Below are 16,574 nucleotides of genomic sequence, written 5' to 3'. Positions count from 1 at the left end.
AGTCCTCTTACAATTGAGGTCTGAATTAGAGGATTAAATACACTCTGGGGTAGAGAAGTGTTTGTTAATTCCAGAATGCTAAATGGAACAATTTGATGCTATTAAAGATGGTAGGTTTTTAGTATTTTGGAGGATTCTGTGGTGACCATGGATTTAACAGCATACACAATTACAGTGAACGGGGTAATATCATTTTGAGGTTTTTGACTGTGAGTTGTCATATAGTAGAGAGAAATGGGACATGGGGAGGACAAGACACATTATTCTGAGAAAATTTTCACAACCATAGTGTTGCTCCTTTTTATATAGCATAACTGTAACTCAACCTAGACATTATGGGGAGAGTGGAGGAATAAATTAGCCTTTCAAAGTGCCTTTTCACATCAGCTGATCTAAACATAGTTATCTTAACCTGGCTAGTGGTACACAGTGCGGGGAGGGGTGGCTATGTAAATGACCTAATGAGGGGTTATTAATTCATGTGCCGGAGTGCCCCTGGAATTTATGGAATTGGAATCTGGATGGACAGATGGACATTTCAGTAGAGGTCCTCAGATAATTTTTTAATCACTTTGCTACCAATCCCTCTGCCAAATCTGACTCACCTACTAGGAACTTAGCAGTCCCTGAATTCTGTTTGTGATGGTAGTCACTGTCAGTCTGTGTTATTCTTGTGCCCTTATTTCCACTCACTTTAGCTTTTAGAATTGTGTAGATGGTCTACAAGAGTCTAATAAAGCATCACACTTTAGTATGCATGTGTGTGCTTTGTCTCTGGTGACCATGGTGTCCTCTCTTTGTCAGCAAATTGACAAACGTGCCTTCAGTTCTCCTGTTTTAATGCTTGCCCCACTCCTCACACAGTGTGAGCAACAAATCAGGCACTTGCTATGCTCAAGCAGCTGAAGGCTTTGAAATCCATGAAGGTTCAAGGGTTTTTCTTGAAGAAGAAAATCTTGTAAGATTTAAAAGATTACCCTTGTCCTTTTTTGACTTAATTTATTGAACTCTATCCTTCAACCTAAGGTGATATTTTTAAACTAATGATAACACTATTAAAGGTAGGATATAGCTAAAAGGAAAGAATGATTTGCTAAAAGTTTTTCTAAAATAAAGACTATTAAATGGTTTTTGTTTACAAGCCACATATACTTGATTATTAACCAAGCTTCCATATTCTCTTTTTTTAACCCAGGAGGATTTAGCAGCATAGCGATATAATAATGGCATATGTGTTTTATCCAAGATCCACTTGTCTTCAGAGCTAGTTTTTCTTTTTTGAAATAGCCTAAGTTTAAAATCAGTCAGTTGAATTCAGCCTTTCAAATACATTGCTTAAGAAATATAGTTAAATCTCTTCCCTCCTCCTCCACACTACACAGTTTTTTCTGATGTGCACGGACATTGATGAATACATTGAAGGGCGGATTGCCCGAGGTCCTACATATTCATAAATGGAAGGTCAGAGGGCCTAGCAATTAATACGCACTTAATTATATCAGACAAAAATGATCCCAAATCTTAAACCCTACAGCTACATAGAGTTATTTCCTCTCTGTGTTCTTTTATCTCAGAAGTGGCTTCCCAGCAGCAGTATTAGCTGGCAGTGCCCTGGCTTTGCCATGGCATTCTCTGCCTCTGCAGTCTGTTCCTGAAACCCCGAGTCGTGAACCTGCCACTCAACTGCACACCACCTCTCGCTTAGCTCACTTTTTGGCATGCCTTAATGTTTTTCTTAGTTTCAAATGATACCCAAGTGTCATATTTTAATTCTCTTTTATCTGTATTTTGATAGACTGAAGCAAGGATAATCAAAAGAAACATTTATTTACACTCTGTACACTTTGACTGCAAACAAGAGTAGGCCTCCTGACCCCTTAACTCCTACACATCTGTGTAATCATAATATATGCGGACTTCTGATCTTCTGACACTTTGCAGTGACCTGATGCTTTCGCTTCTGGTTCTGATGTTGGATTTTTTGAATAGCCTTCTTGAAAATGACCTACACATGAAAAAGTAAATGATTGGATCTAGGCACACATTGCACGCAGATAGGAAAAGTGTCATTTCTTTGCAGTAATACAGAATTTTGTGTGCAGATTCATCTAAAAGTCTGTCTAAGTGACTGAAAGTAAAAGGAATTCTGCACAAGTGATAGGGTAGAAAGCAGGTGAAGAACACTGCCACAACCACCCTTATGCTCTGGTTATGTTTCCGCTTTCGGCTTGACTGGCTTATGAATTGCTTGCTGGATTTATGGATGTACCTGGATATGGCTATGTAACATCCGATTAGAATCACCAGCACAGCCACAAATAAGCAGCTGTTGACATAAATGACTGCTTCATGCCATTTGACTCCCAAGGGACTTTTAAGTTTCATGCAGTCATGAACATTTTCCTTGGTTAGTTGGCCATTTGTTAGAATGATGTTTGGCAAGGACAGAACAGCCATGATAACCCAAACACAAATAGATAAAACCTTAGTAAAGGTTATGCTATACATTCGAGAGTCCCCAAATGGCTTCACCACCTTCAGATAGCGATCAATGCTTATCAGCCCAAGAAATACGATGGAAGTATACATGTTCGCATAAAATAAAACTGAAGTGTATCTGCAGAGGATAAACTTGAAGTACCAAGGTCCAAATCCTGCATCATGCACTATTCGAAATGGAAATGTCAGTGTCATTATGAGGTCAGCAACCACTATGTTTTTTAGATAAAATATGAAGCTGGTTTTATTCCTAATGTGGAAGAAGATCCACACTGCTAAACCATTCAGCAAGATGCTTGCCACAAATATAATGAGGTAAAGCACAGGCAAGACAATAGTGTCAAATTCGTTGTTAACTGTGATGTTCCTTCCGGGTCCATCGCTCATGTTACTTGGTGCGTGACTCCCTTGGCTGTTCAGCTCATTATCTGTCGGAGAAGAGGGGAGACATCACGTCAGAGCTTAACATGTGTGCCCCACAGACTACTAGTCTCCTTGATAGGCTACTGGTATTTGCTATTTTGGGCAAATTAAAATATGCCTTTGGCATTTTAAATAGTTACTTTAGTGCATTTTTAATGTTTTGAGTGGCCAGGGCATTAGTGGCCTCTCCCTCAAGTCCTCCCCACCCTCCCCCTGAACACATGCACACCCAGGTCCCTTGGGTAAAATGTTGTATTTCTGGTTCTTTATGCCAGTCTTTTGAAAATAAGGAGAAATCCACCAATGGCAGTTATTCTGATTTTTAATTTAGTGTTTGAAATCATTACAAACAGAATCAATAAAATCTGTTGGCAGAAAATTGGAATTTCCTCTAATGAAAATAAAATGGCTAACACTAGTTATTCTTTTAGGTTAGTCTTTGGCACATGCTTTGAAATAACTTTTTAAAATCTCTCCCGGTGTTCAGTTGTTGAATCATCAGTAATTGAGAAACAGTAAAACTAGTGGGTGATTTCTGAAGTTTTTGCCCTTGACTTTCTTACAGGATGTAAGAGCCTTTAGGGACCATTATTTGGAATAGAAACAAAAAGAAATTGTTGTTAATATAGAAGTTTCTTATCTTGGAGAGCAACTTGTTAAACATAGTTCTAGGCTGATACCTATTTTTATTTACAAGGCTACGCTGTACCTGTTGCACTTACATAACATTTTTAAACCTTTTAGATATTTGGAATTTTTAGTTCATGTTGTTAGAGGCCTATGCCGTACCACTCTATCGCATAATCAGTACCATGACATATGAGAATCTTATTTACGTGGCAGCCGTGGAAATGGGCCTCTCGTGTCTCCTACTGTGAGGGGGGTGAAACCCATGGGTAGCCCTCACTCAGGGCTCTTAATCCACTCCTGTTTTCTTGCTGATGGACACTTCCCACAGGCTGCTCGAAGCCAGTAACTCCCCACAGGAAGGTTGCTAAGACAAGACTTTTCCTGGGACAGAAGAGTTCCTCTGACAAATGACTTTGGCTGAAAGCCTCATCATTCTGTTCAGAACTTTGGTCAAACTGCATTGAAGTTTGAATCTTCCCACTCATCCTCCTTGCTCCCCTGTCCTGCACAGTGGTCAGACCTGCATTTCAGTCTGTAATCCCTTGCAAGCATTTCCCCCAGCAAATCCCTTGGCCATCCATTATGTTTTGTCATCTGCCTTGTTTTCTGTCTTTTAAACCTGGACTAACACAATTTTCAAATGACCTTTTCAGATGTAAGGTTACAAGGAAGGTCATTACTGAGTTTTTACTTCTTTTTTTATTTTTCTATTTTTTATTTATTTTTTTATAAATTTTTTTTTTTTTACATTTATTTATTTTTGAGACAGAGAGAGACAGAGCATGAATGGGGGAGGGTCAGAGAGAGGGAGACACAGAATCTGAAACAGGCTCCAGGCTCTGAGCTGTCAGCACAGAGCCTGACGCGGGGCTCGAACTCACGGACAGCGAGATCACGACCTGAGCCGAAGTCGGCCGCTTAACCGACTGAGCCACCCAGGCGCCCCTTTACTTCTTATTAATATTGTTTATTATAATTACAGTTATGTTTTGGAATGATTTTGTTTTAGAGGTGATAGCATTAATTTTGGCCTCATTTCCCTACATGACAGGCAGTGTAGTATGTACTTTAGTTCCCTTCTTTGAAGAAATATAACAGGGAAGATAGTTTTGATGATTATAATCCAAAAACAGGTTCTTAAATTGCTGCCTGGAATTTAAGTGTGGGCTCTTCCTGAGTAACCTTGTCCTCTTTCTAATTCTTTCCCTTTTATTCTCTGCTACAAGTGTTTTTAAAAACTGGTTTTCCAGGCTGAAATACCCTCACACAGGCTAGTAATTTATAGCTGGACTAGCCTGTTACAATGAGACCCACAGTATTATTAGGCTTTATAAGTTTAAAATGCCTGATTCAGCTGCCATCTATATTAACTGCTGCCAGTTTCAAATATTGTCTTGAACAGTATCTTTCAAGCCTATTTTGACTTAACAAAGTGTTGCAATCTTGGCTGTTTCTGTACCACAAGATCCCCATCAGCATCAATGTTATTAGAAGCTTTCTAAGATGTGCAATTTTACCTGGGTTAAGATAGTGGTTGAATTAATTTCTACAATTAAACTATTAGCAGTCACTTTCATCTAACCCAGAATAGAACCCTGTGGGAAATGGAGAGAGGGCAAGTAAGTTTTAATCAAGGTAAGTGGTCCAGCCAAGGGACACAGACTGAAAGTGGTCAGCCGATGGCTCTGGCTTACAACAATTATGAATGGTTTTCAAAACCATTGTAAGTGCAAATAGAATGGTTCACAAACTGTAGCCATACTTGGCATGGATATTTCAGCCCTTAGTGTTGACTCACTGAATCTATTATGCATATACACTGTGGCCTGGGAAGACCCATACATCCCAGTGTTGGTTTGGGATTGTGTGTCTGCTCAGTATATCGTTATATCTTAAAGTTTTAATTGTATGGACAAGCACTCTTATGAAATGATGATTTACTGATCAATTATGGTTATTATTAAAGATGGAGTCTTAAATCAGAATGTCAAAAATAGTATTTAACAAACACTGTGTCTCATAAATGACAGATACCAAGTGCGAGTGGCATTATTCCACAGTGGTTACGGTGGTTTTGTCAGTCTGGTGTTCAGCTTGTTGATTATGTCACCTCATAGTATTTACTTCCTTAGTTTATGTATAAGATTAACATTTTGGAATAATTTAATTCAGTAGGCTAGGCCTAGGCTTGGCTATTTCTTCATTTACAAATTCCACACTTTTAATGCAGCTTAAACAGTAAGTTGTTAAACTTGTTATGAATTATTTTATGAAATAATATGGTAGTAGAAAGAAAAAATAATGGTTCTTTAGCAGGAAGAACCATCTGTGACGTTGCTCTGGAAGGCTCAAAACTTGATATAGAGTTTTGTCTGATTGATTTTTTTTTTTTTTTTTAAAGAATTAAGTTTGTGTTCTTTGTTGCCAGCCACTCCCATTATTTCTTCTCTTATGTATCTTTGCCCCAGATTTTCACAAAGCTGGTGAGTGTGCTCAGAAGCATTTCTGTTCACAGAGCTCACTCTCCGGAACAATGAACATTAAACGTGTGTGGCTCTCTTCACCCAGTTACTTTTATCATGTTGTTCTTCACCGTCAATAAAAAACTTGGCCAAGGTAGGGAACATTTTTAATGACAGGTAGCTTGGTGATTCAATTAAGAAAATTAGAAGGTGTTTTTACAGTGTAAAGGCTATTTTCTCACACACTCCTTGTTTACTAAGATGTTATTACCTGTATTATTTAGCTCAGAGCTTGATACAGAGTGATAATTGAGGGTGAGGATTCCTTTGTTATTTTCTCTCCTGCTCTTCCTTCTCCAACTCCTTTTAAATTAGATTAACAAAGACACTGACATAAGAACCCTATTCCATAGTAAATTAACATTTTGTGCCAGCCTCTGAGAGTGGTATTGTAGTCCATGTGTTGACCATTGGGATGTGGCCGTTTTGGTGTGTGTGTGGGTGGGTGGGTGGGGGGCGTTGTGTGTGTTGGAGTGTGTGTGGGTGGGTGGGTGAGGGGCATTGTGTGCGCTGGAGAAATGCACGGGGCTTGTGGCCATATATAGCATTCAGCGCTTGTGGCTACTGTATCGGGCCAAGCAGATAAAGAGCACGTTTGTCCTTGCAGAAAGTCCCACTTGAAGCTGGTTTAGTTACTTCAACACTTTGTAAAGTGGAATAAACAGTAGCCATTTTGCTGGATCTCCCAAGAGTTAAATTCTCTGCAAACATCATTTCGAGGACAGTCTCTTGTGCTTAGTAGATGTTCGTTTACTGCATAACTTAAGTCATTAATTACAATTTGTCTCATTAATAGTGGTCACATGATGAATGATAGAGCGGTGAAGAATCTTGGTCCTTTTGCTTTTGGTATAGCTGCGTTATTGCTCATTGGGGTGTGTCACTCTTTGGCACAAAATGTGAAAGTATCAACAATATGTGACTGCTCTACCTGCCTGGTAGGAATGAAACACAGAAGTCATACAAATTATAGGGTGTCACTACCATGGCACAACTGCCCTTGTGTGGTCAACTGACCTTGTATGGTCATTGTCCAAACAGTTGCATTTTCTAAATAGGAGAGTAGGCACTTGTTGTCTTTGACCTCCTGGGAAGCGTTGGTGAACCTTAAACTATTACATCTGGAAAGTAACAGATACTTTAGTTTGGGTATAAAAATCTTCCCTAAATCATAACGTAATCTTTCTTGTCCTTTTTGAGATGGTCTGTGATTCTGTCCTGCCTGTTCATTGTTTTGTATTTAATGAAAGGCCAGGCTAAATGTGGATTTATTCTGTTAATTGGTTCAGTAGCCAATAAAATTCCCAAAGTGTCACACAGTATAAATAACAGTTATTTATGAAAGAAGATTTTCTATGCGTTTTTTTCTACAGCTTACCTGGTAATTTTGCAAGTGTCAAGTTGAGCCCCATTCTTCAGTTGTGATGGACTGTAAGCAAAAATACGTGTCAGGAAACACTCGGGGATGACTGAGGGGAGGGTTCGGCATAGGCTATCCCTGGTTTGAGTCCTGGGCGGGGGGGAAAGGGGGGAAAAGTTAGGAGGGAATTTGAACACAGGAATTCTACCTTTTCTTTAAAAATACATGTATATGCCTTCACAATTCAGAAAAGGCATACTCTTTGGATATGAACAGCTGTGCCAAATGAGAGTTGCCTGCTTTTGTGTTCTCTTTCAGCCTGCCATGGAGCAAGGACCATTTCTGTGTATGTGGTCTATCTGAATGCCACTCAGTGGCCCTGGGAAAGCTACTAATGTCTCCGTGACTCAGTGTCTTCATCTCTGAAATTAGAATGATAATAATCATACTCCAAGATTGTAATAAGGACTACTTGAAATAGTTCATATAAGACATTTATCAGAACCTGGGTATAGGAATGCACTCAGAACGTGTTAGCTTATGTAGTCCTCTCCCTGCTTCTACCAAATCTCCCCCCCCCCACACCTAATCTGAGCATATAATAAATGCATCTATGACAAGACTTACATGCAGTTGGAGATTATTTAAAAATTTTATAAAGATCTAGTGCTGATGTATGTAAGAGTGTTTTAGAAGCTCACATGTTTTCTTCTTCTTCTTTTTCTTCTTCTTTTTTTAAATCTTTCTTTAATTTGAGAGAGAGCATGTTTGGAAGAGGAGCAGAGAGAGGAGGAGAGAGAGAATCCCAAGCAGGCTCTGCACTGTCAGCAGAGAGCCCTATGTGGGGCTCGAACTCATGAACCGTGAGATCATGACCTGACCTGAAATCAAGAGTCAGGTGCTTAACTGACTGAACCACCCAGGCACCCCTAAGCTCACATGCTTTCAAGTATCTATCCTATTCTTATCATCTCTGGGGTTCTAGTTCTGGGTTTACAGTAACTAGCTGTGAGACCTCTAGTAAGTCACCTGACCTTTCTGGAATTGCCCTGAAGGCCCTATAAAATCCCTTTTGGGACTGTAATTTGTGTGAGCTTCTATGTTTTCCTCAAACATAGAATTCCATTAAAAATTTAACATCATTGGAACGTTTGCCTCATAAGTCCCTGTATTTCTCTGTGACCATTCCATTCAATCTCAAAGTTTTGATTAGGAGTGAAGAATTAAATTGGGTTTGAGTGACGGGCGTGCGATTATGACTTAATACCTTAACTTTTCAGACCTTCAGATTCCATACATTTTTATAAAGATTAATTGAGATCGGGGTGCTTGGGTGGCTCAGTTGGTTAAGCGTCCAACTGTGGCTTGGGTCATGATCTATCTCACGGTTTGTGAGTTTGAGCCCCGCGTCAGGCTCTGGGCTAACAACTCAGAGCCTAGAGCGTGCTTCGGATTCTGTGTCTCCCCCTCTCTCTGTCTCTCCCATCCTCATGCTCTGTCTCTTGTCTCTCAATAATAAATAAACATTAAAATTAAAAAAAAAAAGATTATCTGAGATCATATGTGCATGTAACATTAAATGCTAGAAAACGTTTCCCCCGGTTCTCCTTCAAGTAGCCCTGTGTTTTTTGGTTTCTCTGAAGTATTGATAAAAGCAGAAATCCTGGAAACTGATTTTGAAAAGTGTGCTGGTCAAGTCCAATGCGTTTATGTTTTAAATGGTTTGCTACAGGGGAAGTCACACTCTTGCTCATGAAACCATGTGAGACTTTCTCTTTACTGATGTTGTTGACAGACTGTGCAGCTGCAGAGATCCCAAGTAACCTCATCCCCTTAAAAGTGCAAAGCAGATTTCTGGCTGGTGTAAGCACTTACAGTTGCTGAGTCAGCAGGGAAAGAGCACTTTGCAGGCAGAAGCGTATTGGAGAGTTTGGCAGCAAATGTTTCTTTATCTGTTACTTTGCCCTTTTCTGTTCCCTAGTATCTCGTGAACTTTGGGAGCTAGATTTGGTAGTAGACGGAAAAAACATTTCCCATATTGTTAGTGAACGCTCTCTCCACCAGAATCCTCTCTTTGTGAATTTAGACACCCTATCCATGTCTCGTGTCAAATCACTACATGGTGGGCACCAAAAAGGTTTTTTTCTTTTTTTTTTTTTGGTTAACAGAGCATGGACAATGACTCGGGCTCTTAAGAGTCTTTCCTATTTTGGTGTTAGTGTTGCAGGATTTTAAAGTAAGGCAAGGATGTGAAACTCCACTTTGTTTTTAATTATTAAAAATTACTCAAAAGAATGATTAAAGCAGTTTTCTGAACTTCATAATGATAACCCTTGGATTCAGTAAGCCTTTTTTTTTTTTTTTTTCTTTTTTTGAATCAAGCTTCTGATGGAAACATTTCATGGAGTTTACCTGACAAACACCTCTTAATTTGTACATTTCTCTGTCCCCAAGTTACATGGTTTTCTTTCTCTTGGCTTCAAATATACTTTACTGAGTAACAAGAATTCCAATATGGCTTACCCATACTAGAAGAGGAGCTAATATGGGTGAGCCACACGCAACAGCGGGAGAGAAAGCAGAAAGCCATTAAGAAGGACCCAGAAAAGAGACTTGGGGAAAGTACTTATATATCACATTTCTGATAAAGGATTTGTATTCAGAGTGTGCAAAGAACTTTTACAACTTCTTAATAAGAAAACCAGTGAGAAAATAAATGATCTAAAGATTTGTGTAGACGTTTTCACCAAGAGCACATGAAAAGGTGTTCAACATCATTAGTCATTGGGGATATTTAAATAAAAACCTACAATGAGATGTTATTTCCTATCTGCCAGAGTGGCTGTAAATAAAAATGAGAAAATGAAGTGTTGCTAAGGACGTGGAAAAACAGAAACACTTCTGCATTGCTGGTGGGAAGTTAAAATGATGTGGCCACTTTGAAAACAGTCTGATAGTTTCTTATAAAGGTAAAACTAAATTTATCATTCAGCCCAACAATTCCACGCATATATATCTACCCAAGAGAAATGAAAACGTGCCCATGCAGACTCCTGTGGAAATATTTTGGTAGCATTGTTTCTAGTAGCTAAAAGTCAAATCAACCTAAATATCAACTGATGAATGATGGATAAACAAAATGTGGTATAGTCCTGCAGTGCAATATTACTTCACAACAAAAAGGAATGAAATGCAGCTATAATGTTGACAAACCTCAAAAACATTTTTCCAGGTAGAGACGCTAGATGTGAAAGACTACATAACATTTAGATGAAATGTCCAGAAAAAACAAATCTATAGAAGTGGAAAGATTAGTGTTTGCCTCAACGCTGGGGGTGGGAGTTGAGAATAACTGTGAGGATATGAGGGGTTTTATTGGGGGGAGGGGTGATAAAACTGGATTGTGGTGATGGTTTGCAAAACACTAAATTTACTAAAAAGTATTGAATCATATGCTCAAAATTGATACAAATTAAGGCATATAAATATCATCTCAAGTTAAAAAGGACAAAAGAGCACACAGAAAGGAAAAGTCCTACAAATAGGCTAGCAACTGACCAACACTACAGATGAGTTTTCAAGACCAAGAGAAACACATAACAGGTACATTCTCTATCTTCTGTTAAAGCAGGTGGTGAAATGCAAAGTACATTTAGCAAGAGTTGCATCTCTTGGAGTGTGTGAGGGGGGGCTGCTTAGCAATATATATGATTCATTCATGAATTTCCTCTTTTGGAATTGGGTCCCAGGGGCATCTGGATAGCTCAGTCAGTTAGGTGTCCAATTCTTGGTTTCAGCTCAGGTCCTGATCTCACTGTTTGTCGGTTTGAGCCCCGCATCAGATCAGGCTCTGTGCTGCCAATGAGGAGCTTGCCTGGGATTGATATTCTCTCTCTCTCTCTCTCTCTCTCTCTCTCTCTCTCTCTCTCTCTCTCTATCTCTGTTTCTCTCCCTCTCCCTTCCCACCTGTTGTCTCTCTCTTTATCTGTCTCCCTCTCCTGTGGTGTCTCTCTCTCTCTCTCTCTCTCTCTCTCTCTCTCTCTCTCTGTTTCTCTCCCTCTCCCTTCCCACCTGTTGTCTCTCTCTTTATCTGTCTCCCTCTCCTGTGGTCTCTCTCTCTCTCTCTCTCTCTCTAAAAATGAATAAACAAACTTAAAAAGTACTATAAAAATAAAATCTTTAGAATTGGATCCCAAATCCAGAGACCTTGGATATGGGTGATGATTTAGACTTCTGGGGAATCCATGCTTCCATTCTCTTAATTATTATTGAAATTATATAGAAGAGTTGGGTTTTAATTAGTTTCTGATAAGATATTTGTGTTTTCTGGAATCTAATTTGTTTTTCAGTGATGGGAAATGAGATACTTTATTCTCCTGTACTGGCCTCTGAGAGTCTCCTCTCTCCTTCTCCATCTCCTTTATTACCATCTCTAAATAACGTGCTTTCCCGAATTTAGGCCATGGCTCCTCATTCTTTTATTTCCTTTTCTTCAGGAGTGCTCATGTCTACTCAGATGCTCAGCTATAACCTCTCTTCCCTGATCCCTCTTTTCCTTTCCCTAAACTTCACTCCTTCGTGCACAATGGAATGTGCTATATGTGGATGTTCCTCATAGTCGACAACTCTGAACTTGAACTGTTTTCCCTTTCCTCCATGGAAACCACTTTTCCTTTTATCCCTATTTCTGAATATTTGCTTCATCTCTTGGTCAAAGGAGTGCTTTACCCCTTACCTGGTCAGCCCCTTACTTGATCTTCCTGTTTGTCTTATTACATCTTTCCTTTGCTGTGAAGGAAAGCTGTTACAACCCCTACTCCCGAAGGCCCCTTCTAGAACAAGGCCCTCATAGTTTCATGTGTGGGTCGCTGTACTGACCTCCTGTCTGGTCTCTGCTTCTTTCCTCTCAAGTTTCTCCTGCTTCTTGTTGGCAGATTTTTTTTTTCTAAATAACCCAAGTAGCCATGCTTTTCTTTTGCTCTCTAAACTCGAGTTATTAAATGGTACGGAAATTCTTGCATTAGAGTTCCTAATCAGATAGAAGGCGTTATTTTTGTTGTTTTGAAGATCGTAGAGGGTGGAAGTTAAAAGAAGCTGGATTTTGATAATTAAGAGTTGCCAGTAAGCTTTGGGGATAAATTTCCCATAATGAATCTTTTGAATTATGGGTACAATAATGTTATCTGCTCTGTAGCATCATTAAGAGGTTAACTTAGAATATACATTTATAAATAAGTGCTTTATAAATGTTTTTGTTTGTGTTAAATGTTAGTTTTTATTTGTGTTATTTCTAGTAGTCCTTCCCTAAATGCAATTCAAAGATCATTTTCATTTGATTGGAAACTGTCAACCTTAACCAACCGTGGGGTACCTGGGTGGCTCAGTAGGTTAAGCGTCTGAATCTTCATTTTGGCTCACATCACGATCTTGTGACTCCTGAGTTTGAGCCCCGCATTGGGCTCTGTGCTGACAGTGCACAGAACCTGCTTAACATTCTCTCCCTCCTTCTCTCTGCAGGCCCCCTGCCCCCCAACTCATGCATGTGTGCACTCTCTCTCTCTCAAAAATAATTAACGTAAAAAACAAACACCCATTGCCCTTACTCCTAGCCAAGCACGGTGGCAGTGTGGTGGAGTGTGGGGTTTCAACTTCTTTTACCTTCCAACTTTCTGCCCCTCCATTTCCTCATGAAAAACACGAATATGAGGATATGTCCACGAAGGGATGACCACCAGGTTAAAATGAGAATATTTATGACCACCTGGCACCATTGCACAGGGTAGGAGCCGTCTTGCTGGTTCCTGTTGTGTAGCATAGGGACACAATAGAATTTATCTGGTGATTGATAGGTTGGACACAAAGTGAACCATGTTCTTGTCACCTTGTTGATGCTGATAGTGTTATGTGGTTTGTGGTCCCAGCCCTTTGACTGATCTCTTTGCTCAGCGAGCTTGCCCTTTAAGTTGTGTCTGAGCCTCATCTGACTGCTGTGTGCACATAAACTGCAGGGCTGCTGTGCGTCCTTGGCATGTCCCGGCGCCTGCAGGGTGTTGCAATGAGGGCTGCTTCAGCGGTAGTAATGGCTTGGTTCCAGGACCTTGTTCACGGGCGGGAATCCTGTTGTGCCACCTCCTGCTCCCCCAGCTGAGAGCTGATGAAACCACTCAAGAATGTGATGTCTGATGTAGGCCCAAGCTTCACAGCCATTCCTGAGGTTAGATGGTATCGATGCTTAGAGGCCTGGTTTTTGTTGTTGTTGTTGTGTTTCTTTTTTTTTCCTTTTTTTAACCATCCATTGATATCCTCCTTTGACTGAGGAGGTGGTGGAATGAGGGTGGTGGAAAAGGACTGCTGTGTTCTCAGTGTCTCCTTTATTTTAGACCTTGGGCCAGTTGCTTGATGTCTCGTACAATCCTCAGAGCAGTCCCATGACCTAGGTGCTTCGTTCCCTTCCCCCCCACCCCCCAGGTGGGATGATCTGAGGTTCAGACTCGTTAATTAACCTGCCCTGACTCACATGGCGAGTAATGGGTAGAGTCAGGATTCATCCAGATCTGATAGAAGCTGAAGCTGGAGTTCTATTATACTGGCCCAGAATAAAAATGAAGAACGATTCTGGAGCCTCATTTTGGAGGACAGGAAATAGAGGGGGGGAGGCACAGGGCAGAGGGGGCGTTTGTTTTCTCCCGTCCAGCTGGTGAAGGAACTGCTAATCTTCTGAACTGGAGATCTAGTTTTGTTTGGCCTGAACAATGTTGAAAACACCAGGAAATTGCATATAAGAATTCAGATTTGGATCCTACTTTCAAGAATGAGATACGCAAACACTGAGCACAAGTAATCCAGCAGCATCAGCTGCCTCTTCCCGATGGGCAGTGTGCACGCCAGTTTGCCAGCTCCCAGCATTTTCTGTTGGCATCCTGGGTGTCCTCACTTGGGAGTGTTAACTGTCTGATCCTATAGATATTTGGTTTTATAACCTTTGGTTTGTCATTTAATCTTACGTGACTACATTTGATTGATATGGATCACGAAGTGTTCTATTTAGGTTTATAAATGTATTTTTCTTCTTCCTCTGCTCCTTGCCTATGGACTCCTAATTTTTCTTGCTTTGAGGACCATTGCAGAGTATTCTTTCCAAATGATTTTCCTGGTACCTCTTAGCGATTCAGAAAAATAGTGTCAGGAGATCTTACTTAGTTCACACTTGAGAATTATTAATGGTCACAATTGAGCTTTTCTCTGTGTTCAGCCCTGTGCTGGGGTCTTTAAGCAAAAACCCTGCTGGTTGTTATTAAACTGTTTTTCTTGGAGGGAGAACGGAGATTCTGGGTCCCAAGGAAGGAAAGGTTATAAATGGTGGTGTAGAGGCTTGAACCCAGGCGTGTTAGATGTCTAACTCTCTCCTGTTTCCCTGAAAGGGTAATGGGGGGACCAGGGGAAGGATTAGCATCCAGGACTGGTGAACTGCTACCTTAGGCACATAGCCTTGTAGTTAGAATTCACTGTGTTAGACCTCAGCCTGGTTGGTGAGCCCCTTGTGCCCAGCTTGGGGGAACCCCTGCCTCAGCAGAAAGAGCCAGCAGGTGTGCCTGCTGGGACCCAGCAATGTCCTCTCTGGCTGCACAGGGTCTCGTTACTGTCCTTCTGATCAAGATAGGAAAAATGAATGCCAGGGGCGCCTGGGTGGCGCAGTCTGTTGGGCCTCCGACTTCAGCCAGGTCACGATCTCGCGGTCCATGAGTTCGAGCCCCGCGTCAGGCTCTGGGCTGATGACTCAGAGCCTGGAGCCTGTTTCCGATTCTGTGTCTCCCTCTCTCTCTGCCCCTCCCCCGTTCATGATCTGTCTCTCTCTGTCCCAAAAGTAAATAAACGTTGGAAAAATGAATGCCAGTGAAGTGCTTGCTCCCTGAATGCGGTTATTCATCACTTGTTGGAGTGATTCTTTGGTGGCAGTGGTTCTCTCTTACTTGTCTTCCACTTTCCTGTTTGAATTTTAGAGGCTCACATCCAAAACTGTTAGAATTTCAGATCTGAGGGTTTTGTTTTGTTCTGTTTTGTCTTTTTAGCAGCGGGTTGGTCATTTTCTTACAGAAAAGCCATAATAAATTAGTAACTCATATGGGAATACTGTTGTGGTATCCTTACATTTCAATGGTAAAGATGTAACATTCACAAAAAACATCTAATGCGAAGTTTCTGGTGAAAGATAATAGTCTCTTATTTTGGAACCGTAAGAGTACCTTAAATTTAAGCTGGAAGGAGGGTGGGAGGGAGGGTTTTCCAATGCTGGTAACAACAGCTTTGCTGGAGGCCTTGGGAAAGAAACAGGTTACCTCACTGGATACAGTTTACTTTTTTTTTTTTTTTTGTATTGAAATTAGGTCACTGTAGTCATAGGTCGCTTCGTTAATGCATGCTTCGAGTCACATCCGAAAGGTGTTGGAGTGCCAAGCACAGTCCATCAGGTTGTTCGGGTGCTACTCTGAAGTTCTCTTTTCAGACTTGCACTTGACATCTATAGCCTACAATTATGTGTCTTTTGGTTCACATTGAGATTTAGCAGATTATTTATCAGGTGACTTCTGACCACTTGTTGGTAACTATTTCTTTGAGAGTGGTGTAAAGTGGATTGTGAACTCCATGAAGGCAACGCTTGGGTCTAATGCTTCTTTAGAACCTTCCCTAAACCTGGTTATTCCCTTTGTACAGGAGAGGAACCTTACCAGGGAGATTCAACAAGTTGCCCAACATCACACACACTGAGAGGCGAAGCCAGGAAAGGAGCTTTAGTTTTTGTGACCCCAGAGCCTCTCTGCTATGCTACTTGACTTGATGAGTGGAACCTCAGAAGTAACCTGGCTAGTGTCTTATACCTCAATTCATAGGCCGGTATTAAGTTTTTGACTTTATTTAAGTCTGTGACCCTAGACAAAACATTTTAGCTCTCGAACTTGTACATTTCTGAAATGGGAAAAATAATAGATGCCTGGACTAGTTCCCAAAGGTGCTGTGAGAAGTTGTGAGATAATATATACAAAGTCAATTTTATGTTGTAAGTACTACAGTATTATAAAGGTGTAACTCATGGCAAATAGTACGTTTTTTTTCTGTTCAGTAATAAAATTTGTTATTAATCA

The 16,574-nt window shown here is 40.5% G+C and overlaps 3 protein-coding genes across 19 annotated transcripts in view; 1 reads left to right on the top strand and 2 right to left on the bottom strand.

The window, feature by feature from the left end:
• The window catches only part of P2RY14 (purinergic receptor P2Y14), a 78,083-nt gene extending 70,521 nt beyond the window's left edge, over positions 1 to 7,562 (bottom strand). The window contains exon 1 of the mRNA XM_045503263.1: positions 7,453 to 7,562. The gene's annotated coding sequence lies outside the window, so the exon portion shown is untranslated. The remainder of the gene's footprint in view (positions 1 to 7,452) is intronic.
• The window catches only part of MED12L (mediator complex subunit 12L), a 336,555-nt gene that overhangs the window by 195,934 nt on the left and 124,047 nt on the right, over positions 1 to 16,574 (top strand). The window lies entirely within an intron of this gene.
• GPR87 (G protein-coupled receptor 87) lies at positions 1,809 to 7,566 on the bottom strand. The gene is made up of 2 exons (XM_045503259.1): positions 7,453 to 7,566; positions 1,809 to 2,927 (listed from the first exon to the last, which is right to left on the bottom strand). The coding sequence occupies exons 1-2, from the start codon at positions 7,484 to 7,486 to the stop codon at positions 1,885 to 1,887; spliced, it is 1,077 nt and encodes a 358-aa protein (XP_045359215.1). The 5' UTR covers positions 7,487 to 7,566; the 3' UTR covers positions 1,809 to 1,884.

Source organism: Leopardus geoffroyi, chromosome C2 (genome assembly GCF_018350155.1).
Source record: "Leopardus geoffroyi isolate Oge1 chromosome C2, O.geoffroyi_Oge1_pat1.0, whole genome shotgun sequence".
NCBI classification, from domain to species: Eukaryota; Metazoa; Chordata; class Mammalia; order Carnivora; family Felidae; genus Leopardus; species Leopardus geoffroyi.
This window is presented reverse-complemented; position numbering and strand designations above follow the sequence as displayed.